This window comes from Orbicella faveolata, unplaced genomic scaffold (genome assembly GCF_042242905.1).
Source record: "Orbicella faveolata isolate gen_17 unplaced genomic scaffold, um_ofav_v1 contig_14, whole genome shotgun sequence".
NCBI classification, from domain to species: Eukaryota; Metazoa; Cnidaria; class Anthozoa; order Scleractinia; family Merulinidae; genus Orbicella; species Orbicella faveolata.
This window is the reverse complement of record NW_028301541.1, coordinates 1,696,140-1,722,332: the sequence shown is the minus strand read 5'-3', so window position 1 is coordinate 1,722,332 and position 26,193 is coordinate 1,696,140. Positions and strand designations below refer to the sequence as shown.

Below are 26,193 nucleotides of genomic sequence, written 5' to 3'. Positions count from 1 at the left end.
ACGTACAGAAATTAAAGTTTTTAAAAGAAGCACTTTGCTTAACTCAAGTTTAAGGATTTTAAAGGAAATGGTAATTATCTGTACAGCAAACTGTTGTTGAAGTCGGTGTTAGAAACTCGAGTGTCACAACTGATTTAAACATTTTCAGGCCGTTATTTACAACTTAAATTCAAGATCCCATAAAACCTAGGCACGATTTTAGAAAAACGGACAACTCATTTGCATCTCACTTAATTTGAATGATTCTTTTTGATATGTTAACAATTGGCCCGGTATTGTAAAATCGCTCCAAAACCAAATACGCTCATAGTCCAAAACAGATTATTGTTTACGTAGGTGCTAACAAGAAATTTGACTATAAATCGTAAGTCGCATCTTCGGATAATTATGGTGACTTTCTAAGGAATTTCACTTTTCCCTAACTTTTAATTGCGGAATTTAGAAGCAGCAACAATAATTTAAAGAAAAGAAAAGTAATTTACCTTTATAGAGCGACTTCGAAAAAAAAATTTCATTCCGCGAAAAACGCATAACCACTTGAGAAACATTTTGGTTCAGTTTGGCGGCAAACGTCGCGTTTCGCGCGGGAACTCTCTAGCGTTCCTCATTTCTAGAATAATAAGGGAACTTGAAAGAAAATTTTGCGTATAAAAATAATTCCAGCTACTTTTTTTAAATTTAGCTCAAGTGTAACGAGTGAATTTCGCCTACCTGTCGATTTGTGAACTGTCAACATGGTTTTTAATCCGGCATTGCGAGGGCGAGTGTACAGCAAATTTGTGTACGGAGGTGTACGACCAATGTTCTCATTTTCTCTGGCAAACTCTGCCTACAAATACAAAATTACAATTAATTACTAAAGAGGAACTAGTTCGTACGTATAATTTTTTGAGGAAAACGTACGTGAACGGAAAACGAGCTTTTCTTCGCCGCGAATGAAGCAACATTAACTCGCAAACGTGTGTTGATTTTTGAAACATTTTGTGGCCTGAAACAATAATACACTCACATGTTTATCGCAGTTAGCTTCTCGTAACTGCAAGAATGTTGCTGAAGCTGGTCACACCGTCAATTAAGTCGGTAAAGAATAGAAATTCCGAGCTTCTTCAGTGAAAAAAATTCACTTCCTTCGAGGTGCATATTTAGCGGGGAATGAAATTTTGAAAGCAGCGCTTTTTTCGGCCGCACATCACGTGATAAACTACTCTGCGCTGATTGGCTTGTTTCGTTGCACGGGCTTTCGTAGGTACGTCATTGACTGTCAGTGACTTTCAATTTGATGAAAAAAGCCATTACGCAGTTTGAAAACTGTAAGTTGAAGATGTTTTAGAAGATATAACTTCGAATTCTGTGAATATTTCCCGTTTCTTCTCGCCATTCAAGATTTTAAAGTAGACTTTCAAGGACGAAGAGGACCCGCGAAATTGAGTAATCCTTAACACCTAGGTTAAACCTTATTTCTTATTGCCTCCTGACCCACGTGGGTAAGGTCTGGTTTCTGATTGGCTTTTTTAATTGCACTGGCCTTTAAATGGTTTTGCTATGGGTTTCTTGGGGTTTCTTATGAGAAAACACTCGAAAATACCGCACAGCTAAAGGTTAAATGAAGGTTACAGGTTAGCCATTTGTCCTCTGCAAAAGCCACATCGTGAAATGTTCAAAATTCTGCATTTATGTAAGCTATATCGCTCGATTTTCTGTCATGTCTCGCAGGGGAAAGGTGCCCGATAGGTGAAAAAAAAAAGAAACTCTTCCACACCTCCCAAACACGCAGGAATAACGTCCCCTTATTTAAGGGCTTATTTTATATTTCGTTAGAGCATGCTTAGGAGACTTCTGTAGAACTTCCTTGTGTTTAATCACAGTATAATGTAACGTCTTTACGGAGTTAGACAAATCTTCCGTTTAGCGTACGCTTTTAGCAAGTGAAAAAGACCCAGCTGGGAGAGGGTCCCGCTCATGGGAAATAAAAACTGAGATGTTTCTTGACCGATGTCCGCTCACGGGGGGTGTGCGTAAGGCGTAGCCTGCGTGTAACCGTAACCACGCTACTCGTAGGGCGCGTAAAGGGATGCCAAAAAATTTTGAAGCGTAAAATTCCTTACGATCATAAGCCCCCGTCTTCTCTCTCTAACAAAATAAACCTCCATCGAGTCCACGGTGCATTTTTTTCAGACAATTTTTTCTTCTCTCGATTTTGTAGTCGTTATCTCATCGCCTAGGCTCCATTACCAGTCGGCGTTGTTCGGGAAATGGAACTCGCGCTTACTTAAAAAGAAAAGAAGAAATGGCTGTGGACAAACAAGTCTTCCTGCTCTCATCAGGTTCTCCTGTGATTTCTGTAGCCCGCAGCAGGTGGTTTAGCGGGGCAGAGCTCCGATACTCAAAGCGCGATACACGAACACGGAGCGCGCGCTTGTGCTGTGCCCCTGAAACCATCTGCTGTATGATGCGGCCGGCTAAACGTCCGTCACATTATGCGGACGCGTCTCGGCCGCTTGTGTTCTCGCGCACGCCTTATGTCATCACATGCGTTTTGTTTCTGTCCCTTTTCGCTTGACGGACTAATAAAAAGGCAGAACGGGTTGTAAGGTCCACAATGTACAATTCGCTGGCATACACTTTTAAAGTATTTGGACGGAAAAGTCACACTCTTCCCAAGTATTTTGTTTACATTCCATGCGAGACTGAAAAAGACCGTGGATTTAAGGAAGTGGAGCCCTGGGGACCAGGGAAAGAGCAAATATTTGTTTTTTTTGTAATAGTACCTTTAGGGCGCGGTGGCTTTGTGACCCCTCAGTCTCTATATTTAACAACACAGGGGTTGTCTAAGCTTACAAACACCATATGAGCAGTACATTACATAATCTTGAAGTGGTCCGAGACTGGATACTATGTTAAAAGCCATGTTGTAATTTATCACTCCAAGTTTCCCAGCACTTTTTCACCAACCTGCCGGCAGCTTCCAACCAATTCTTGTCTTAAAACTATGTCCACTTTTTCGAGTCTAATAACGTTTTGTGTAGTACCTTGGTCCTTTGTGCGGACTGAATATCAAGATGGACTACTGTTGGCAAGGTCCTACAGTAAAAGATATTAGATCCCAAAGGTTGAATCTAGTTTCAAGATGGTGGAATATAAGTAATACTGATCCGAAGTTTGACATCATACTCTTTTTCGACCCGTGAAAGAGACGTGATTCTATTAGCAAGAGATGAAGGTTTTGGCGACTGTGATATCTTTTGATATCAGCCAAAAACTACCAAGGCACTACATAACAAGTTATTGGACCCAAATATTAGACGTCGTGGCAAGTTGGCACTACGTTTACGAGCCATGACTCACATGTTAGGGATTATATTTCCATCCAATGTTTAAGAGACATGGTTCTAATACCAAGAGATGAAATATGCGTTCGAAAAGCATTCAATGTTATATTGTTTGGAAAATAGCGAAAGCATTCCTAAAAAGTTATTACCGTGTGAAAATCCACAGTTATGCGTGCTTCTAAGTAAGTCTTGATACGTAAACCATATTACATTTGTGTTGTTTAGTTCTGCAAGTGCGCAAATGATATTTTCCCGTTGCGTGCGGGGTTGGAAAGCTAGTGATTGCAGCAGTTGTATAAAATCAAAAGGGAAACAAATTGGCAGTGTACTTCTAGCGGGGGAATTGGCAGCAGGAGATTCTGTAGTGAATTGGAAGACAACTTCAGCCCGCCGGGAAATACGCAGTCGTTTCGGTGGGAAACAGTCCTTTCCACCATTGCTGCTCTAGACATTCGCGTTCTGGACTAGGTATATAAGACACGAAGCCATCAGGCATGCGCAAAAGAGAGTAGCTCTGGGGTCGAGAATGTCCTTTCCAGTGGAAGGTTTTCGAATGTTGTCAAATGGTACACACTCATCCCTTCTCATTTTGTTTGCTGGTTTTCTACACACATGGTAAGCGCTCAAGATATCTAAAGTCCCTTCTTATACCGAGCAAGTTTCAAACTCACTGAGAAATAACGATTTCACTGTAACCGTCTGGGAATCCGTGAAACTTAAGAACTGGACTTGAATAAGTCGTAAAAGAAACTTCAATCATAAATCTTTTATTTATTTTTTTTCACTCGTTTCCTCTCATTGCAGATTATGCGCATGCTTTTTGTGCTCCGTTCCCATTCCGTTGACCGTTATGAACCAGACGGCGGGCTGGACGCCTGTGCCCTAGCTGCAAAACAAAATGCAAAATCATTTTATTTAACTGATAATCAATAACTGTCTCTATTAGTTCGAACTTTAATCAGCTTACAGCATTATACAGCCAACTTTCCTTGAAACTATTATTAGTCCGATACTGCTTTATTTACTCAGTTAATGTTATAAAATTTATCTTTGGCCACCAAATTTCCTACAGATAGATGAAAAACGCGAAACCAATACACAGTGGAAATCAAAAGAAAAAATAGGACTTGAATTAAGTAGGAATGTCAATTCTATCTTCGAAGTGTTGTCATAATTTTTTGTGATCAATACTTTCATGGTAATTCAGACCGCTAGCTAGGAAAATTAAAACCCAAATTGGCTGTATTCGAGAAGTGAAGCGTGTTCCCATAACAACTTGAGTCTAGGGAGCCAACAACAAGGGATCGGGTGGTAGCTCTCGCAAGGTCTCATACGAATGGCTTGATACCCTTTGAGAGGACAATAGACAAAACAACAGAAACAATGCCCTTAACCTCAAAACAATAACAGCTGCTAGCAAGGAAAAAAATATTACAAGCTTACGATAGCTAAAACACTTCTGACAACAAAAACAAAAAGTAAATACTATTTTGACTAGTTTCAAGTCAGCTGATCTGACCTACCCCGATAATTATTCAGATTAAATGCGGTAGTCTTTTTGTTGAACACTGCAGTTACCGTCTCCTTTCCCTTTGTAACCTTTACCTGATACACAAGCAAAACAAATATTACTCGGCCACCCTTGGAATCAATAAAACGGGGTAGAGGCAGGAGTAAAGTTTCAGTTTAGGGCTAGTAGATCATGCAGCGGGCCATTTTCTTTGGTTTTAAATTACCACGCTAAATGAGTAGTTGGCTTAAAATAGCGAAGCGACAATTTCTGGTCCGGGGGATCTTTTGCGGTACAATTTGGGTATGATTTGCAGTCCCGAGATCATTTGCAGGCCTGTAAAACTCGTTCGCGCAGATTTTCCCGCGCATCGGGCCGACTTCATGCATTTGCTTCGAGTGTTGATTGGTTAATTGGACTGGCTACCACCTTCATGGTTGGTCAGAGGGATGTCATCGGTTTTGGTTTTACAACGCACAATTGAAAACCGCTCTAAGTGTTAACCTTTGTAGAGGCAAATTACTTCAAGTGCCAGTGCCTGAACTTTTTGAACTACGTCACTAAAGATACTTTTACGGGAAATATCACTGTACCTCTTTAAGAGTCCAATCAATTATTGTCGCTGTTCTTACCCGAATCCATTCCATAATACCCACATTAATATCCCTGAAACTACCTTTGATGACGAGTTGGTTACTAAAGGGAGTAAACAAGAGAAAATTGGCGATAAGAACCGATTTTTATAGATTTTTCCTCCCTGTAACCGTAGGGGAGATAAATTTGACGAGAGCTATCATCGGTAGTCCCAGTTCTCGATCCCAGTGCTACTCGTTTTAAAATTGCCGACCACATGACCAAAAGAAACGGAGGCTCTGGGGACGAGAAAGAGGACCGGAATCGCATTTTGTGGGCGCTGCTGGAATTCTTTTTACATCAATAAATAAATAAGTAAATAAATAAATAAATAAATAAATAAATAAATTAATTAATAAATTAATTAATTAATTGACTACTTCCCCGATGGGGCTTTTCAGGGCCAAAGAAACGAAATGATTAAACAAATAAAGATTTTAAGGAAAACGACCAATTTTTTAAGTTTAAAAGACATGTTTCGACAGAACTTCTGTCATCTTCAGTTGAATGAATGATTACAAAGCAAATTGAATAATAAATAGACAAAAATGCTGATTGAGACAAATAGTAACAACAGAACGTGAAAAGGTGTATATTAAAAGGATAATTTTAGATTTACATGGTGTAATTGCTGATTGAGGCAAGGTAGTTCTTTTTGAATATGGATAGCGTCCTTTATCTTGAGTTGAAAGCTGGTAGTGGCGTGATCTAAAATATGAAAGCAGTCTATTGAACACAATGAGCGACAACGTTCAGAATTCTGAAGATGTTTTAAGATGTGAGAGGCCTTATCAACGGCTAAGTGCTCACGTACGCGTGTGAAAAAATGTCGGGAGGTTTCGCCGACATAACAGGCATTACAGCCCGCACATGTAAACCTATAAGCCACACGTGAACGAAGCCCGCCGGGGATAGGGTCTTTCACACCAAAAAGGTTACCTATCTTAAAGGAAGAAAAAGCTAATTTCATGTCTAAATCATTACAATAGCGCTTGATTAAGTGTCGAATCTTCTTCTGAGTGATGACAGAGAAATGGCCTATGTACGGCAGCTTAAAGTAAAACGTGGGCGAGGTGGTAAGGGGTTAGCCCCGGGGACAATGATTGCTATGGGTCCCAGTGATGTAATGGTTAACCACTTTTTCAATTAAATGGGCAGGGAAAAGGTTCTTTTTGAGAATTTCAGTAAGCTTGGTTATATCCTCGTGTAACCCCGACCAAGTGTTGTTGATCTTGTAGGCCCTGTCAACAAGAGTCCTAATGAGACCTACTTTAAATGAGTACGAGGTGAAGCTAAAATAATTAGTTAATAACCCAGTGAAGGTTTTCTTACGGTAAACCCTAGTTAGGAAGGAATTAGTGTCACTATTATCAATAAGAACATCTAGAAAGGGTAATTTGCGATTAAGTTCTTTTTCCATAGTAAACCTTATGTTGGGGTGCCTAGAGTTAATGTAGTCAAAAAATATAACAGCATCGTGCTCCGAGTGAAATAAACAAAAAGTGTCGTCAACATACCTACGATAAAATAAAATTTTAGAATATTGAAAATTTTCCAACCATAGTTTTTCATGATGCCCCATAAAAAGATTGGCTAATACGGGAGCAAGGGGAGACCCCATGGCCACACCAATTTGGTCATTTGGTCACGTCAATTTGGTCATAGAAAGAACCGTTAAATAAGAAATGGGTCTGGGCGGTGGCTACAGTGAAAAGGCTTCTAAGTTCAGGCTTACTTAACTTGAGGTCAGGATTGCCCTCGGAAATGTAATTGACCGCCAGGTCAATACATTCCTCAAGAGGTATGTTAGTAAAGAGACTTTCAACATCGAAGGAAACCATAAATTTACCAAACATAGATAAAGATTGAATGTCCTGTACAAAAGTACTACTTATTATTCAACTTGCTTTGTAATCATTCATTCAACTGAAGATGACAGAAGTTCTGTCGAAACATGTCTTTTAAACTTAAAAAATTGGTCGTTTTCCTCAAAATCTTTACGTGTCTGCTGCTATCTAGACCTTATGAAACAAATAATACAAATGAACATAACATAGTTGCAAATCCCAACTGGAAGGAGGCAGAACACTTGGCTATTTACAAGCGTTGCCGAAGAGTTGAACTAGGGTCTACTGAGAAACAAATCCAGCTTAGTGGTCAGAGCGCCCTAACCACTCGGCCATGCCGTCTCCCCCTTTTTCACCTACAAAAGGTATCAGTTCTCTCTGATTCCAAACGTACTGTGTTTCCAGCTGCCAGGATAAACAGTTGTCAATTTATTAAACATGCCAAGCCAAGCTATACCAGCCCTCCCCCCCCTCCAGTCCCCCGACCGGGGCCCGCCATTTCGGCTGAAGACATGATGAACATTTCATACTCCTCTGTCGCTTTGTTGGTCAAGTATTTGAATTTAGTTTCTGTGTCATCTTCTCCTTCAATCACAACAGCCAGTGACAAAATATTTTTAGTCTCTGTGTCCGATCCGTAAACTTTGACCGAGTAGGAAACTGTTGAAATAAACAGAATGAACATGAAAGGAGCATGCAATGAAATAAGACAGGCTACATGCATTTTTTCTAGAATGATACGTACATATATGCATGGCTAATCGTAGACATGGAACTTCGAGTGTTCACCTCGATATCTCACGAGAGAGCTGCACTCACTCCTAAGATATAAAGTTGAACACGAGAATAGAAATTCCATATCTAAAAGCAACCATGTATTATTTTGTCTATTACATAAACATAAAAATAACGACGTTTTTGACGATTTTTGGAAGATTTCCGACCAGTTTCCGAAAAGTTTTAAGTATTCTCCAAATGATTCCTAAGCCCACGCACGTTTCCGAAGACATTTTCCGAAAATTTCCGAAGATTACCGAAGTTGCAGAAGACTTTCGAGGAACATCTGAAGATGTTTCGGTTAACACCAACAAATTTAAGTACGATGAAAGGGTCAAGGATGCCTTGATATCAAACATCACGTCATTGATATCATTACAGTTAAATTATCATAAGTTTACACACGTGTTCAGTTTCGGCTTTTCTCAGGGCTTGAAATCCTTGTAAATCACCGAAGTTATTATAATAAATACAGTTTTAAGCCGTTGACGATCGAATGCTTTCGACTGAGAATTTCAGGTCCAAGGCCAAAACACAGCGGTTCTGAACGCAGCGGCTTCTAAGTAGATCTAAATACCCTCATTAGAATGGTTTCTTAACTTTATGTCCCTAATTTCTTTCATCATATTTAAATTTATTTATATTTTTTTGCGTCATTCTCATTTACTTACTGTATGGATTAAGCCAGGCTCTAGCTGCAAAGCAAAATACGAGATAAGTTTATTAAATTGACTTCGTATAGCTGTTTGTGTTACACTTTAATATCACTATTATCACTCAGTGCGGTCAAGAGAGCATGAAGGCTCGATTTCCGCCGCTCTCTCGAGTCTGGTCTACGTTCCTCCGCGAGAAGAGACGGCTGGACGCGTGAGCGTCAACTTTAGGGGGAGGGGTAAGTAAGTAAGTTTGATCCTTTATTTAAACACGATGAGATTAAAAGCATTACATGCTCGAGGGGTCATGTGTAACTGACTAGTATCTAAGTAACCTACATTGAAGTTAAAGTGGATAAAATATATCAAATGCATAATCACACTTAAAAGTAAATCCAATACAATGCATAATATATAGCGGGTAGGCGTATAAATGAGCAATCGTACAATTTTTTAACTATTACTCGTGGTGTAGTCCTTAATTGCACTCGCTTTCATACGATTACCTATACTAATAATAGAGTTCAGAAAATTATCATACGGTACTAGGAAACCTTGGGCATAGAGTGGTTTTCAATTGAGTGTCCTAAAACCAAAACCAAACCAATTACTTACCAATTAGACTACTATGGGTACAATGGAAAGTTTTAGCTTGAATAAGGTCTAGTTTTAAGAGTACACATGGGCATTAGATTTCTAGAACAAATAATATTTTCCAGCTGTTGTTTTGGCGTCAGGACGTACCAGAATACCAGCGGATGTTTGAGGGCCATACTGGAATGGTTTCCTTGAACACTGCAGTTCGCGTTTCGTCTCCCTTTGTAACCTTCACCTGATACAAAAACAAACCAAATATTCTTTAAGTGACATGTTCTGAGCATTTGAGTGACACAAAATTAATGGCTAGTTTAGAGCTAATTATTTGTATTACTCTTACTGCAGATACCAGGTCTAAACATGCGCATATTTTCCGCTTGTTTGTCAATATAAACCAGTCTTTCGCCCACCGGTGGCAAACGTAAGCGAGCAAGCATAAATGAAGTAAGTAGGCAGGTAGATAGGTAGGTAGGTAAGTGAGACAGTAATGTATTGTAGGTAATTTATGTGTCGTTCATAAATTAGTAAACGCATGGAAACAAAGTAATGATATATAACTGAGCAATGCATTGTACTAAATGTATTTTATAATAAGTATTATATGTCGTGTGTGGAATGGAATTTAATAATAATAAAAGCAGTCGTACACTGCTGTTCCTCTGTCCCTGGGCGGGACATTGTGTTGTGTTCTTGGGCAAGACACTTTACTCTCACGGAACCTTGCGATGGACTAGCATCCCATCCAGGGGGGATTAGAAATACTCCTGGTCACTTCATGCTACTGAAACCAGGATAAGCTCCGGCCTGATGGGCCACTTGGCTCGTATGCAGACTTTACCTTTTGCCCACCTACCTCGTTAAGGTTCCAGGTATCACTTCCGAAAAAGCTGTTTTTGACTCTTCTTGGTCTTATCTCAATCCTCTCCACAGTGCCCACATCAAGATCATAGAACTCTGATACAATCACGTGTAGGTTGCTTAAAAGAATAAATCAGCTGACGATAGATCTAAACTCAAATAAGTTACCTATATTCTAAATTTTACTGTTCAAAATTATTCTGTTTGCCGCAAGTTCAGGGAACTACCATATATAAGCAGTCTCAGTTGAAGGCATTCCTGGTTGAACAAGTCCAGATATAGAGAGCTGAAGTAGGGTATCAGTTTTAGGGTCAGGGGCCCCGTTTCTCGAAAGCCCCGGAAACTTTTCGGGCCAGTAAAGCCAGTTTTAGTTCATCTGTATCTAAAAACGGAGAAGTGTATACGGCTGAAACTCCTTGTATGAAGGGAACCTCTCTTCATATTAAGAATATGTGAATAAAATAGCTCTGTAATCGTTAGGTTCGAGATTTTGCTATGCCTTTACGGGTCGGAACAGAGTTTCCGGGGCTTTCGAGAAACGGGCCCCAGATCTGAAAAAGGGAATCGAAAGTCACTATACTCTGGTCTGAATTAGGGTAAGGGTTTCGAGGAACGCACTGCACATCCCCACCTAAACTCGGGGAGACCTCCCCGGGTTTGTCCACTATAACTTGGAACAATTAGTCCTTTCCTCAGAGGGAAGTATTGGCTGAAAAAAATCACGTGACGGAAAGGGTTGTAACAACGTGTACCTATCCTTCGATATAGAGAGTTTAAATGAGGTATCCATTTTAGAGTCACGTCCGAAATCACTTGTTTTGGTCTGAATTAGGTCGGTAGCAGCTTCAACAAACGCACCGCACTTCCTCACATAGGTTCTCTGGATGCCCTCCCGGTTTTACCGTCGTGGTACCATTAGTTCTCTCCTTGGAGGGAAGTTGTTGCTAGAAACCCAGCCTAGGGAAAGGGCTGTATCAGATACTAGGAGACTCAGCAGTATCTCAACCGAACCTGACGTTCGAGGAGAACAGATCTAGACGAACTTACAAAAAAGCTCTCAGACACGTTTTAAAAACTGTTCAATCGCTGTAGTTTGACATAAGAACTGTTATATCGAACTACTGGGATTTAGCAGTTTTGATATCGTTTCTGAGACTTGTTTTTAACTGGGTCTAGTGTGTATAAAGACGTGATGTCTTGTTCTGCTCGTTAATTCCAACACGTTCCTAAGCTCAGCATTTAAAATTTCTAATGAAACCTGACATTTGGTTTCAGCCAATGTATTTGTAAATATTTGAATTGCCAGGGGTGATCATTCAAAAGGGAAATCTTAGAGGGAAACAGAATTACGTTTTGTGGACGCGGGTCGAATTTATTTTCGTCCTTACTACGATTGTCAGTTGAGAAACACGCGACGAAAGTTTGGTGACCAGTTTTTAACGTTCAACTTGTGTTATTGTCCCGGGCAACTGGCTCCGTTTCCAGTGGCAACTTCTCGACCTTTGACGTCACTGGCAGCAAAGCGCATTGTTACCATTGGAAACGAGGAGAGTTGCCCGTGGCATCACCGTAATTCTAAGTCCAAGAACTTCGTCACCAAAGCTCCGTCGCGCCTTACTCGACTGATAATTGTAGTAAGAGATAGCAATTCTTTATGCGAAGTCGTTGGAAACATATTTTGTTCCAAACATTACACCCTAAAAGATGCTAGAATAATTATATCTGTAGTCTCTATCGTTAAACGACACAAAGCTAGAACTAAACGACACAAAGCTAGAAAAGATGACTACGAAAAGGTACGTCAAACACTCCCGTCACTGTGACATGTCCCCCCGGACCCTGAGCACGGAGGAACACAAAGGATAATATATCATACTTTTCCCTGACTAGTGTTGTCTCGTGCAAGACATGATCCGCAGTCTTCTGTTTCCCTTGTCCTTTGATCCTTACAGTCAGTTCGTAGTCACTTCTCACATGCGAGTCCGGGGTGTAAACCTTCACCGTGTACTTAACTATTGGAAAAAAAAATGTTGCTATGAAATTTGTTAGTAGGCGCATAGAAACTAGCTAGAGTACAAATACATCTCTTTTATGTTTGCATAGTTAAACTGGAAGGTACTCGCCTGCCAGGCCCTGTTACTATTTTGAATTTTTGGATTGAATATTTATCAATTATTCACAAGTACGCATTACATTGGATAGCCAACGAGGAACTTCAAGTCATCTCATATCCAAAAAGCGCGACTACGGTGAAATAATTTTTTTCACTAAAAACGCCCCCAAAATATAAAAACCTAAGATAATATATATATATATATATATATATATATAAACGCTTTTAACTGTAGAGTATGGTATAATGGCTTACATACCATGATGGCTAAGCCATTGAAAACTCTTAAGTTGCATTATCCAATGATCATTTCTAATTTGTTGATTAAAAACTGGATCATTGGACAATGCATTTCAAGAGCTTTCAATTGCTTAGATATCATGGTATATATACCTCTTACTAAGCGAGTTCGAGGGCCGTACTGTAAGTTACGGACCGAATTTTATCCCATCGATTTAAGGCCCAAGCGCGAAGCGCGCGGGCCATAAATCGAAGTGGAAAAACGAGGATCCGTAACTTACAGTGGGGACCGAGAAGACGAGGTTAGTAAGATATGTATCATATCTCTATTGTGTGTCTGACGGGTTCGGAAACGATTTCTATTCAGGCAGAACGGCTTCAAATTTCTGACGCACCTCGAAAGCAAAACGAGCCAATTTGAAATCGTTGTTAAGTGACTCTTAAGTCGTAAGCAGGTTTTAATACCGAATTTCAGAAATTAAAGAACATTTTAAACTTTTACTTGCTTAAAAAGTTAAGAACACTTGGCGAAAAATCACGCAACATTTTGGCAACAAAAACAGCTTTAAATTATAGCGGGCCGTACAGTAGAATACGGCCCGCTAAATTGACCAATCACAGCACGCGTACTTACTGTCATTATTTTCCCCCAAATCTGTGACACACTCCAGACATTCTTGACACAGCCAAACAATAAATTTTATTCGCGCACTTTACACTGCACATCAATCTTTCACATTAGTAAGATACATTTGCTCCTGCTCTCAAAAGATTCTGTTTTTTCGGGGTGTAGCGAACGCGTTAATTTCCCTCAGTTTGAAATTTTTCCCCCTCTCTCACGTTAATTTCCTTTATTGCGAAGCAAATTTACCTTCAATTCGCGTTAATTTAAGTCGCGTTCATTTCAAATACGTTAATTAACACGAGCGTTAATTTCCTATAATAAGATACTTTTTAAACACTGTCAGGGACTGAATAACATTTTGCCCTGAAACTTAGTCAAGATTTGGAAAACTGGGCGGCACTTCCTCATTCGCCAAAAATCCAATTACTATTCCTATTTTGGCACCACAGGCTCTCCCTACCCTCCCGACCCACCTAGAGGAGAGATTAATTGCTCATGAAGGCCATTGCAGTGTACTTCCTAGTATGGCTGCATTCCTTTGGGGTAATCCTGGTCAGGATCAATGATCCAAGATCACTTGTATCGTGGGGCATTAAAAGGCGATAAATCCTTTATCAGAGTGGAATCATCGGGTCCTTTGATCCACCAAAATCCGAGTGATCTTGGACAATTGTTCCCTGATCCAGAAGATCCAAAAGAACGCACCCTTATATACAGGGTATAGAAAGATAAAGTTCTTATTCTCTTTTTTCCAACTCCCTTTAATTCACTCTGTCTGCCCCCAAATTTTCCATAAGCTATCATTTTTAAATGCTCTTGGGAGGTCTGCGCATTCCCAAGGCAATTTCACAACAATAATTTATGCCAAATGTTTGGGGCAAACAAAGTGAATTATGCGCAATTGTGCAAATAGAGAATGAATTAAATAACATTCTTACCAAGGCAGCCAACCAATCGTTTCACGCGAAATGCCAGGAGATCCGCAATGTTGTTATAACTGGTGACCCTCACCGCATTTGTATCTATGACGTTATCTGGCTCAGAGACGATGCCTTTCAGCTGTTGTATTCGTGATGCTTTCTCAGTGTTGTGAATAAGGACACCAATAATATTGATGCTGTTGTCTTCTTTCAACGACTTTGCTGTTTGCTCGAGTGTGGAGGTGTCCATAATGTTACCATTCTCATTCTGTGCGTTCCCGTCTGAGAATATGACTAGAATCTTGAACATTGCAGACGATTTATTAACACTGACATTTTGAACCAAAGTCTTTGGAATTTAAGACCTGCTGTCTTGCAGTGAGTTTCTGGTTTTGTAATTATATAACTGAGGCCAGGTACCCGTTTCTCCAAGGGCCTGAAAGCCATTTTTAGTTAATCGGTATTTAAAGACAGAGAGTTGTATTCGCATGAAACTTGTATGAAGGAAACCTCTATTCGTATTAAGAATATGTACATAAAACAGCTCAGTAGTCATAAGGTTTGAGATTTTGCTACAGCTTTTCGGGTGGAAAAACTTTTCGGGACCATCGAGAAACTGGCCCTCGGTTTTTATAGTATTTTCCCCAAATTTTCTCTCTTTTTGATATCAACTTTGATAAAAGTCAGAGATAACGCAGATAACTTGAATTTGTTCATCACAAAGTCTGACCAAAAGAGAAAATAGCCAAAAGTAAAACTCACCTGGGCCTTGTCCTCATATGAGTCGGCAGGACGCTTTTCAAACTGTTTCAAAACCATTTTACTCAAGGCAAGATCTAGCAGGTTAAGGCCGCTTCCTCCATGTTGGTATTCGCTGTCCATGTAACTGACTGTTTTATCTGCGCTTCCAAAGCAACTAATTCGCCGCGACGTAGCGTACTTTGCCACAGCAAACTTGAAGTCAGATGACACACTGCGTAGTTTAGGCATCATTTTTTTCAATACGGTTTTAATGTTTCCAACTGTCTTTGAGGAAATACCTTGACTGTCTTGAATCAGAAAAATCACATCCGTCTTGTCCATGCAAAAGTAAACTCCTGCAATTAGACAACATTATCTCTGTTTTGTTTTTTACTGCAGAACTTGTGGACAATCACGAACTGTTCTTTAATCTACTGTTCAACCATGTGTTAATAAATTAAGGTGTGGTCACTGGTATTTTACTTCAATGGGCGCTGAATAAGATATGATGCATAGCCATCTTGTCGCAATGCACCTCTTTCAGCTGTAAGAAATTAAGCCTAATATTTGTTCTTGTTCTTGTTTTGATTTTGCCATTTATAAATATATTTACAACATACCAATGTACAAGACAAGGAAGCCCAGAGAAACCAATAAGGCTTATGCAAAAGACCACCTTAAAGATACATAAGACTTAAAAAAGGAATAAGCACACTAAGAGAAGTAAAATATACTTATACCAAGCAAGATAACTTAAGTTTATAGTTAAACACAGCAATACTAGAGGGATATTGAATTTCAGTGCTGAGAGAACTAACTAATTAGGGGCCTTGAAAACGGAGTGAGAATTTCTTTACATTAGCTCCACAGTAGGAGCAAATAGTGGTAAAAACAGGTTCATTGAAACTTTCAGGAAGGCGATTTTTGCAAAGGTACATAACTTTACCTATTTGAAATTTGATGATGTTTTCAAATTATAGGATTTTGAACCTCACAAAAACAGGATTGGTGTGTGCATTAAAAGTACAAGATTGCATTGTACTCATTTATTATAGAGGATTGATTAATTATACAAGATTAATCTGTATACATAGCCTTTCGTAACAAGTGGTAGCTTTTGTAGTAAATTGTTAATGCCTGATGTATTTACCGTGTTTTTAAATAAAGATGAGGATGATGAAGTTTCATTGGTTTTCAAACAAAAGATACATTTGCAAAGTATTATTTGGCGCGACTTCTTTAACTTTAGAAACTGCAAGGATTTGGATAACGACAAATTTCGCCCTCAAATTGGTTCGAAACTTAGAAAATTTGCTGGTAATCCCATTTAAAAATTCCAGGGAGTGTTCCTGAATTGCCACTTCTCTTCCCCTCCCCCCCCCCCCCTCCCCCCGTACAGGGAGAAACCTACTTAAGAAGGCCATTGTAATTTACTTGCCAGTCCTATACCAAGAGATAAAAAGATAAAGTTCCAACAGAACAAAGGTTAGCTTCTTACCATAAGAACAAGCGAATTCCTTTATTTGAGTTGCTAGGAGATCTGCGATCTTGTCGAGGTAAGCAGAAAAATCGGGTGCTATAGCGTCATCTGGTTCAGTGACGATGCCTGTTAACTCTTGTATTCGCAGTGCTTTCTCGGTGTTGGGAATAAGGACACCAGCTATTTTGATGTTGTTATCGACTCTCAACATTTTGGCTGTTTTCTCAAGAATGAAGGTGTCCATAATGTCTCCATTCTCATCCACCGTGTTCCCGTCTGAGAATAGCACTAGAATCTTGATCAAAATTGGAAACGAGTTTGTTAATACGAAGAATGAAAAACAGAATTGACAACTTGAATGAGAGACTTTCGAATTTGAGACCCGCTATCTCGCAATATGTTCCTATTTTGTAATAATATAGCTAAGGTTCGGGTTTTATAAAATTATTCTCGAATCTTTTATCTTCCCTATACCAATTTTAAAAAAGGGAAGACTGAGACTATGTTCTTTGGAACTGCGAAAAGAATCAATCTTCAGGGAAATGAGCTTAATATCTCCGTTAATGGGGCATGTATCACCAATGTCGTTTGTTTACAAGTACTTGGGCGTTGACCTAGACCCAAATTTGAACCTTACATCACACTTTGATTGAACTTACTAGAAAGCACCAGGCAGACCTAATCTCTTAAAGTCAATCCGTTCGTTGATTGACCAAAAATGTACTGCAACAATCTATAAAACAATGATCTTGCCTATTTTTACATACTGCAGATCACTTGGTCTTGATTGGTCAGACACGCGAAAAAGTCTGATAAAGAACATTGAACAACGAAGTTTGAAAGTTATTGGTAACAGCAATCTAAAACTTCCATCAGCAGAGAACTTAATTAAGCGCAAAAGCAGTCAGTTTGTCTTCGACTGTCTTCAAAATAATGTTTGCACCCCCTTTAAGACCTACTTTGAAAGATCACTTCACTCTAAGAACACAGGGAACAATGGTTTATCAGTGAAACTACCTAAAGTTCGCCTTGAATTTGGGAAGAAGAGCTTTCACTATCAAGGAGCCAAGATTTTTAATAAACTACCAATCAAATTTTAAAGCCTTATGTGTCCGATGGCGCGATGAGGACTGATGATAATGACCAATCGAATTTAGACCCATAACTTCAAGATTTCTATTTAGCATAAGCTTTAGTGAACATTTTTACTAATTTTGCACGCCTTGTTTTTTTTTTTACCTTTTTTTACCTTATTTTCACTATAGTTTCTTTTACAGGACCTCTCTGATAACAGTGTTGAATACACTCATGGGTCATCCTGTTTAAATATTCGTTATTATTATTAGTATTATTAAAGATTCGCACAGCTATTGATGATATTGAAGCTGGTTTCGTCATTGGCTCCGGGCAACAACAAGTTGCCTAGGGAGGCCAAGAAACACCCCTTGTTTGCTTTTTCTCTTCTTTCTACATCTCCAGCACCTTTCTAAGAATTCTTGCCGACCCCAACAATGCACATCTCTGGATCAGTCCAACAGGAATGCCCACCTCAATGGCTCTCAGATTGTCCTTCAATCTCAGTGGTATTGATCCCAATGCTCCCACTACCACTGGAATAGCCTTTGTCCTCACACCCCACATTTTTCGAACTTCTCTTGCTAGATCTTGATACTTTTCAACTTTTTCATCTTCCTTCTCTCTCACCCCATTATCCTCTGGAATTGCCACATCTATAATCTGACAGCTCTTGTCTCTCTTGTCAATGATCACCAAATCCGGTCTCCTAGCCCCTATTTCATGGTCTGTTCGCACACTGAAGTCCCATAGAAGTTTGTAATCCTCATTTTCAAGCACACTGTCTGGAACATGGTCATACCATCTCTCCTTTCGTTCGAACCCACATTTTCCTGACAGGTCCCAATGGATTGCTCTAGCCACGTTATCATGTCTCCTTTTGTATTCTTTTTGTGCCAGTTTCGAGCACGAACTTACAATATGGCTAATGGTCTCGTTACTCTGCTTACAGATCCTACATTTCGGGTCATTCTGTGACTTGTCAACCATCGTTTTAATATAGTTTGTTCGTATTGCTTGATCTTGTGCAGCAATGATAAGAGCTTCTGTTTCTCTCTTGAGCGTTCCTTCTTTTAACCAGGTCCATGTTTCCTCACTTCTTTGTCCTTCACCCTGTCTTGCAAACTGTCCATATAACGGCTTTTCTTTCCAGTCTTGAATATTTTCAGTTCTTCTCCCCGCTTTAAAGTTGGCAGCTGTTTCTCTATTCTCATCCCCATCCCTCCTGATTATTATTATTATTATTATCATTATTATCATTATTATCATTATTATCATTATTATCATTATTATCATTATTATCATTATTATCATTATTATCATTATTATCATTATTATCATTATTATCATTATTATCATTATTATCATTATTATCATTATTATCATTATTATCATTATTATGAAAGTCAGAGAAAATTGAGATTTGAATTTGGTGGTCACACAGTTTAGATCAACTCGTAAAAATGCTAAAAGTAAATCTCACCTTTGCCGTGTCCGTTTTTCTGTCGCCAGGACGCTTTTCAAACTGTTTCAAGACCATTTTACTCAGGGCAAGTTTTAACCGGTTACGACCGCTTCCTCCGTGCTGGTATTCCTTGTCTATGTAACTGATTGCTTTATCTGCGCTTCCAAAACAACTAATTCGCCGCGAAGTAGCGTACTTTGCCAGGGCAAATTTGAAGTTAGTTGATTCACTGCTTAGTTGAGTCAGCATTCTTTTCACCAAGGTTTTAATGTTTTTAACTGTCGCTGAGGCAACACCTTGACTGTCTTGAATGAGAACAATCACATCCGCCTTGGTTTTGCAAACAGGACTGTCTGTAATTAGACCGCATTATTAGCAGATCAATTGAATAGGTTTAAACATGGCATAAATGTGGCCTAATTTTTTCCTTATAAGTCAGAAGGTGTATTTTTGTTGACCGAACTTTCCCGCACTCATTCGGTCTTTATTGTATACCAAAAGTCTACTAAGAAATAGAGAGAAAATGTATTCAAAGTTTCGAATGAATTACGATGCAAATCATTTAGTCCTGGAACTAAAATGTTACCTGTGATATTGCATTGCTGATGTAAGATGTTGTCCATATCAATCTTCCTTTTATAGTTTCCCATACACCGAACCATCTCCATGTCGCAAAGACATACAGCATGCCTGCACTTCTTCTCTTTCATAAGGCTTGCAGAATAGTCACTCACTGGAGCTGCATTGACAATTAGGTAAATCTTACTAAGCATGATTACCAGTGAGGCAGGGTTGTTCAAAGCCCGATTAAGCTAATCCAGAATTAGCGAAAATTTTGATTTCAGTTTTGAAACTTTTCGGTGAGGTTTACTGTTTTTATTGTTCGAGGTACATTCATCTCAACTCAAGCAGTGAAGTGCGAACCGTACGTAATCATGCCCCGTTTAATAACAATTTTAAACAATTTTTAGTCTCATTTTATCAAAGGTATTTTCACTTATGTGTTCTTCTTTATCACGTTGAGCTAATACTTTTTTCTCAGAATTAAAAAAAACATTTTACCCTGAACAAACCTCTCGAACACAACAACAATTCATCACGTTTAGAGGCAGGAAATCATGGTCGGGACAGTGTCTGGATATCCGATCTTAATTAGCATAGATTTTACGATTTTATTTCTCCGTTTTCTCCTTAGTTCTAGTTTCCATTAAGAAGGTATGTCAAACACTTAAGACAGTGTTTGACAACATTTCCAAACACCTCGAAGCTCTAAAAAAGTACTCCGCTACGCGTCGTATTTTCAACTAACTTCTCGGGGTTTGGAAATGTGGTCAAACACTGTCTTGAGTGTTTGATATGTTACTCACAACACTTGTTGGTATCTTTGTTGTAGAGGAATTGTTTCGCTTTATACCCAATTCCCCCAACAACGTTACACTTGTCCGGATCTTTATCAAGGTCCATCTCACAAAAATCATGAACTTTGCAGCAGCTGATGAAAATAACCAAATAAATAATGAGCGAGAAAAAGGAACAAAAGGGGAAAAGAAACTATAGGGGGAACCAAACTAAAAGGGAAGGGAACAGAAAATGTAATTATAAACGGAAATATTTTTATACAGGAATGATTAATTTGAATTCAAAGGTTATGTAGCTTCTCAGACTTCAAAAAGCACATCAGTAAAACCAATTCATAAAACATGTAAATGACAATTTTATAATTAGTTAACATAAGTCAATTGTAAATATGTAAATAGCAATTTCTATTTTAATTTTTCGTTATCAAATATTTTGTTGCTCGGAAATATTAGCTTGTCAAGCTACACTGAAATTCGAGCTTAAATAAAGTTTATGTATGTATGTCTGTATGTATGTAAACCGTGAAGTTAAACAGACACCAATAAGTAATTTGCGCGCGCTTAGAGGAAAACGTCAGGGTTTTCATATAATTTCTAACATGCTTACTTACGCTTTTAGTGGTCAGCACTACTAAAAGCAAAAATAACAGTGAATTTTATGGCACTTTTTTCTGTGAAATTGCCTTAAATCTGGCAGAGTAGTTATAATAATTTGGTTTGCTTGGCGTCAGTTTTTAAACAAAGACAAAATATACCAATTTGCCAAAAAAAAAAAAACAAACAAACAAAGAAACTGACTGTACAACCCCTATTTTATTTCGTGTTTCAAATTTTAATCAGACCAGACTTTTATGTTCTTATTTTAAAAATGGAAGATCTGTTTTTAAAAATGGAAGATCTGATCGAACGAGTTTCAGACCAATCTAACCTGCTATACCCTGTAAAATATCAAGCTCTATGAAGGAGATATAATTTACTCTTATAGCGTCGTTGCTTTTTGAGTCTCATTTGTTCTCTAACGCCTTTTGTTAAGACTTTATTATAAGTCCAATTCTCGAATGTATTATAGGATTTTAGGTCTTAAATTTCAAGTAGCGTTGGTAGTTTTAATTCTCAATTTGTAAGTGTTAAGAATTCATCTAATTCTAATGCACTTTTGACTATTTTTATAGAAAAGGTGCAATATAAGTAATAAATGTTATTGCTATTGTTATTGCTATGGTGTGGAGGAAGTCCATACTTACTAATCAAAGTTGTCCACGTATTTTCCATGTCCACGTGGACCACACCAACAACCGTAAGTGAAAAGATTACAAACGTTAGTTCTCCCTGTCGCTCTTTGAACCAATTTTTCCATTAAGAGATACCTTGGTTGTTTGGGTAAGCCAGGACATGCTCTTCTCTCTCCTCTCCCTTCTGAAAAGTAAAATTTATAATTCTGTTCTAATATTTTGGGAATACCAATACAGAGTCGATTCCTTTCTTTTTTGAAGAAAGCTGATTTAATTGTTTTTACCGGAAGATATCGGATTTGAAATTTGAAATAAATGTAATTCACGAAAATCGGATAGAAAGTGAGTAACTTAATTTGCGTGTCAAATTCATCAAACACGATAGACGTTACTTGGGGACACGCTGTAGAAACTACTAAAAATAACTAAAAACTTACACCAGCTACTAGATAGTTAATAAAAATGCTAATAGAATCCTTCAACATACAAAAATCACTAAAACTAAAACTAAAAATCACTAAAACTTACATCATCTGCTATATAGTTACTAAAAATACTAATAAAATACTTCCATATGCACCAATGTAAATTTTTTAAAAATATAAAACAAATGAATGCTAAGAATAATATAAAACTAGTACTAATAGAAAACTGTGTACATAAAAGTGTATGTAACTAAGTGTTACATACAACACATGTTTGACAGCCGCTGGACTCTAATAATGTTAGGTCGTTTCTTATTTCTCTAGACAGAAAAGGTCTAAAAGGTCTTCTGTCAGACACAAACTAAATCACGTTTCTTTTCTATCTAATATGGCATTTTATGAGAGAAAAGTGATCAGAAAAATAGAGGTTTTGGTTTCTGAAATGAAAAGAAATCAAGATTTTACTCTGTTTTTCCTGACATTAGCTGACAAGACACCATAGATGAAAATCTCTTACACATAATAGTAAACTGGTATGTAAAAGAAGAACGTGTCTTGAGGGAGAATATCAGCAAAACATTTCAGTTCAGCGACAGTGCAAAATTAAAATCCGCACTCCAAGCACGAAGGTAGCGCATTGAAAAAAATTATCATTCGATGCACTTTTCATCTTCTAAATCTGTTTTGCTGCAAATAATATTCGCTTATGCGTAATTCTAACCACGCTCTTGAGTGAAAAATAGCAGATCGCTTCCTTGAGCTGATTTAAATATGAAAAAAAATTGTTGATCCAATGATAAAACAATTATTGAACTCGGTTATTGCAAAATATCGTGATTTATCAGTGTCTCGCAGATCAAATAATTGATCTGCTCGCCACTGACAAATCACGATATTTTGGTCAACATCGTCCAATAGTTGTTAAACATCAGCCGGCCAGCCTGGCCTACAGAAACCATCAAGACTTACCCTCTGTCAAACTTGTTTCTTTTAGTCGATTATGTTTGATAGATGATACTCCACCTTGTGAAAGAAACCTTTTCGTATCAAAAATTTTGTAACGTATTTATCTCTAAATAGGAGGTGAAACAGGATTATACAATATTTTTAAAATCGTTAGAGGATTCAAAAATAAATAAAAAGATCGTAAAAAAGTAGAGTAACAGCAATTTTTGAGAAAAAAACAAAATTTTTCATTTTACAAAAGTAAGTAAGTAACTTTATTTCAACTCGGGTTGATGAGGCATGTTTCGACATTCCTATGTCATCTTCAGTAAATGTTCGACCGTTGTACATTTGAATTTGCATATTTTGTAAAATGAAAAATGTTTCCTCTTTAAAAATAAAAAGATAAACTAGTTGATCTATTAACAGAAGCAACCTTCTAAGTACTACCCATGTGGAGGAATGCCACGATAAATAGTTTGAAGGAGGAAATGGCGGCTCAAAGGTGGCTCAATGGTAATGCATTCTTAACAATTTTCCACACCATTTTAGGCCCAATACCGCTTATTACAAGTGCACAAAACTCTTATAAGTCACATATGTTTTTATTATCTGAAACATGTTGCTCCAGAAACAAAATTTTAATTGAAAGATGTTTTAATGGAAAACACAAATTACAAATTAATTATTAGACAAAAAGCAGTTTGGATTTTCTGTGGTAATCTTAGTTTTTCTCCTTTCATAGAACTTGAGATTTTACGAAAATATTTCCCAAGTTAGATCGATCCGAATTTCTTCCAATCAAATCTTCGAAATATTTTTTAATATACATATGCACCAAATTAAAAAAAAAAAACAAGAGGTAAATAAGTACGTAAGATCCTTTATTTTAACACGATGAGATTCAAAGCATTGCATGCCGCTTTAGGGGTCATGTCTAACTACCCAATACTTAATTGACCTACAAGTTAAAGTGGATAAGATATGCTTAATCAGACTTGAAAGTAAAACCAATACAATACAGTTTATAATTTAAAATAATTTAAAATAATTTGTCATACCATAACGTAAACTCATTAGAAGGATTCCCCATCCCACCAAAACGGCGGAGACAGTCTTCATCTCTGTCCTTCGTAAAGAAACATGATACAAGCTTAGTGACCTCGCGGTACAGTGTCAAATAGATATATTCTTTGTTTGACGCAAATTTCTGTAAGCGTAACACAGCTTACGCAGTAGTGTAATATCGCTTTACTGACGTGAGTTCTAACGCAACATTGCTAATATATATGTTTTTCACAGCGTATAATACTTCAATAACAAAGAGTTGAACGTAAAACTGATGATTTAGGAAGGTGGCTGGCAACAGTTTCTAGTACTTTTCCAACAACATTTTCGAGTCAGTGGTCAAACGTTTTCACTATACGGACCGGCCCTGGGGCCCGTTTCTCGAAAGCTCCGGAAAATTTTCGGGCCCGTAAAGCCATTTTTAGTCCAACTGTATCTAAAGATCGAGAAGTGTATACGCCTGAAACTTCTTGTATGAAGGGAACTTCTCTTGATATTAGGAACATGTGAATTAAACAGCTCTGTAATCGTAAGGTTCAAGATTTTGCTATGGCTTTACGGGCCCGAAAAGTTTCCAGGGCTTTCGAGAAACGGGCCCCTGAGTCGGTAAATAACTTATTTATTTCCCGCTCTCTCTTATCGCTTTATTACAAAATTATGGCACCTTTAAAGCAGTCGCCACAAGGTATTTTTTCATGACTACATGACTGAGGCGCAGTTAGAGCCCATTGATGAAATGATACCTAAGTGTGATATTCAAACTAAATTCATGAACTTTAGATTAGCGGTGACTTGTTAGCTTCAAGAAGAACTTTAATTTTACGAAGTTTCGTGACTGCACAGTCATTTTAAGCTTCCGATTTTGAAACTGATGTAATCTGTTCTGTCCACCACAGGACATCGCGTGTCTGTCTTGACCTTTAAGGTACATTTCATTAATTGCCACCGTAACACAAAGAAATAATCTGAAAATGTTTCTTATATAATTAGAGCCAGTTAAGATAGTGTCTTTTATGTCAAACTGGACAGCCTTTTATTCGTACAATTTCTAAATTGTTATAGTCAGACATTGAATCATCTACTCGAGTTTGTGCTTCAGTGGATGAGATATTGATATTTCTAAAGGATAAACATCACTTTAATTTGATTTGAAGAAAGGTGTAAAAATATACTGAAAAAGAAATATCTTTATGAAAGAATCCAAATTGAAACATACCTTTGGATAAAAAGCAGGAAATATTAATTTGTATTGTGAGGTTCTCCGTTGGCGATGTGTTCCTGCGAGTCTCCTATGCTCGTAAAAAATAAACCCAGTTCACAGAAAATAACCATATTAACAGGGAATAGCCAAAAATTCGCCCTCACCCTTAATTTTTAATGATGTGAAATGTAAATAAACAGTTAAGCGTCAAACCTGAACCTGCAAAACGAAGCAGGAACAAATATTTTAACTGATCCGAATTCCTGTTCTCTGTTGAATGTTTTTGTGATGAAATAAGCTCTAAACGACGAGAATTTCAGCTCGTTTTTTTTTCTCGAAAGCTCTTGTAGACAAAAATTACTTTCTAAATATCAATTTCTCTGAAATGTGTGGATCGACAATTATAAATATAATCACCTTTCTAAAATACTGTTGAACCTCCCGTAACCTACCACTCAAGATGTCAAGCTTAGGTAGTCGCTCAAGGGAGGTGGTCGCTTATGAGAGATTAGACCATATTGGGTCAACATTTTGCTTCCTTAACATGTGGTAACTGAAGAGACTTACCCCATGTTTTAAATGTTTTATTCGTGTGGAAAGGCAATTTCGAGAAAAATGAGGTACTTCCCATTGAGAAATTTCCGTCTCTTGTCGAACCCAGGAATGCGATAATGTTGCAACACCTTATTATCCTATTTCTGCTCTGTTGTCTGTCAAGTGGTCTTGAAAACAAACGAAAATTTCAAACGTTTAGCTCTAAAAGTGGTCGCGGTCGCTTACGTGAGGTGGTCACTTACAAGAGGTTCCAAATGTAGTGATCTGACTTGGAAACTTTTGGTATTTTGGAATACTGGTCGCTGAGGAGAGGTGGTCGCTTGAAATAAGTACGAAAAAAATGTTTCATGACATCCCCAAACTAAGACAGAGATTAAACTCAAATGCGCAGCGCAGTATTGTTAACGAAATAGAGGTAAATAGAAGGTAAAGGGAGAAACAAATCATAAAAAATAAATGCTGATGAAGGCCAGATGTCTCAAAAACCGTAACAATTAGTAATTCCTTTGTTCAATTTGAGAAAATGTTACGAATGATACACAGTATC

At 37.9% G+C, this 26,193-nt stretch overlaps 1 protein-coding gene across 1 annotated transcript; it reads right to left on the bottom strand.

The window, feature by feature from the left end:
• Positions 1 to 4,080: 4,080 nt before the first annotated feature.
• Positions 4,081 to 25,194, bottom strand: LOC149113608 (uncharacterized). The gene is made up of 18 exons (XM_089286161.1): positions 25,107 to 25,194; positions 23,884 to 23,951; positions 22,847 to 22,900; positions 21,465 to 21,636; positions 20,230 to 20,354; positions 19,449 to 19,601; positions 18,881 to 19,215; positions 16,342 to 16,618; positions 14,865 to 15,199; positions 14,121 to 14,403; positions 12,081 to 12,216; positions 10,200 to 10,323; positions 9,494 to 9,581; positions 8,768 to 8,791; positions 7,850 to 7,979; positions 5,433 to 5,535; positions 4,853 to 4,934; positions 4,081 to 4,215 (listed from the first exon to the last, which is right to left on the bottom strand). Exons 2-18 carry the CDS (start codon positions 23,942 to 23,944, stop codon positions 4,178 to 4,180), a joined length of 2,520 nt encoding a protein of 839 aa, XP_089142287.1. The 5' UTR covers positions 23,945 to 23,951; positions 25,107 to 25,194; the 3' UTR covers positions 4,081 to 4,177.
• Positions 25,195 to 26,193: the final 999 nt, after the last annotated feature.

Coding starts and splice junctions, on each gene's coding strand:
- LOC149113608 (XM_089286161.1), bottom strand. CDS start 23,944: ATGAAGACTGTCTCCGCCGTTTTGGTGGGATGGGGAATCCTTCTAATG. Junction 15,200..16,341: donor GGAATTCGCTTGTTCTTATG/GTAAGAAGCTAA, acceptor GTCTAATTGCAG/GAGTTTACTTTTGCATGGAC. Junction 8,792..9,493: donor AAACATCCGCTGGTATTCTG/GTACGTCCTGAC, acceptor TTTGCTTTGCAG/CTAGAGCCTGGCTTAATCCA.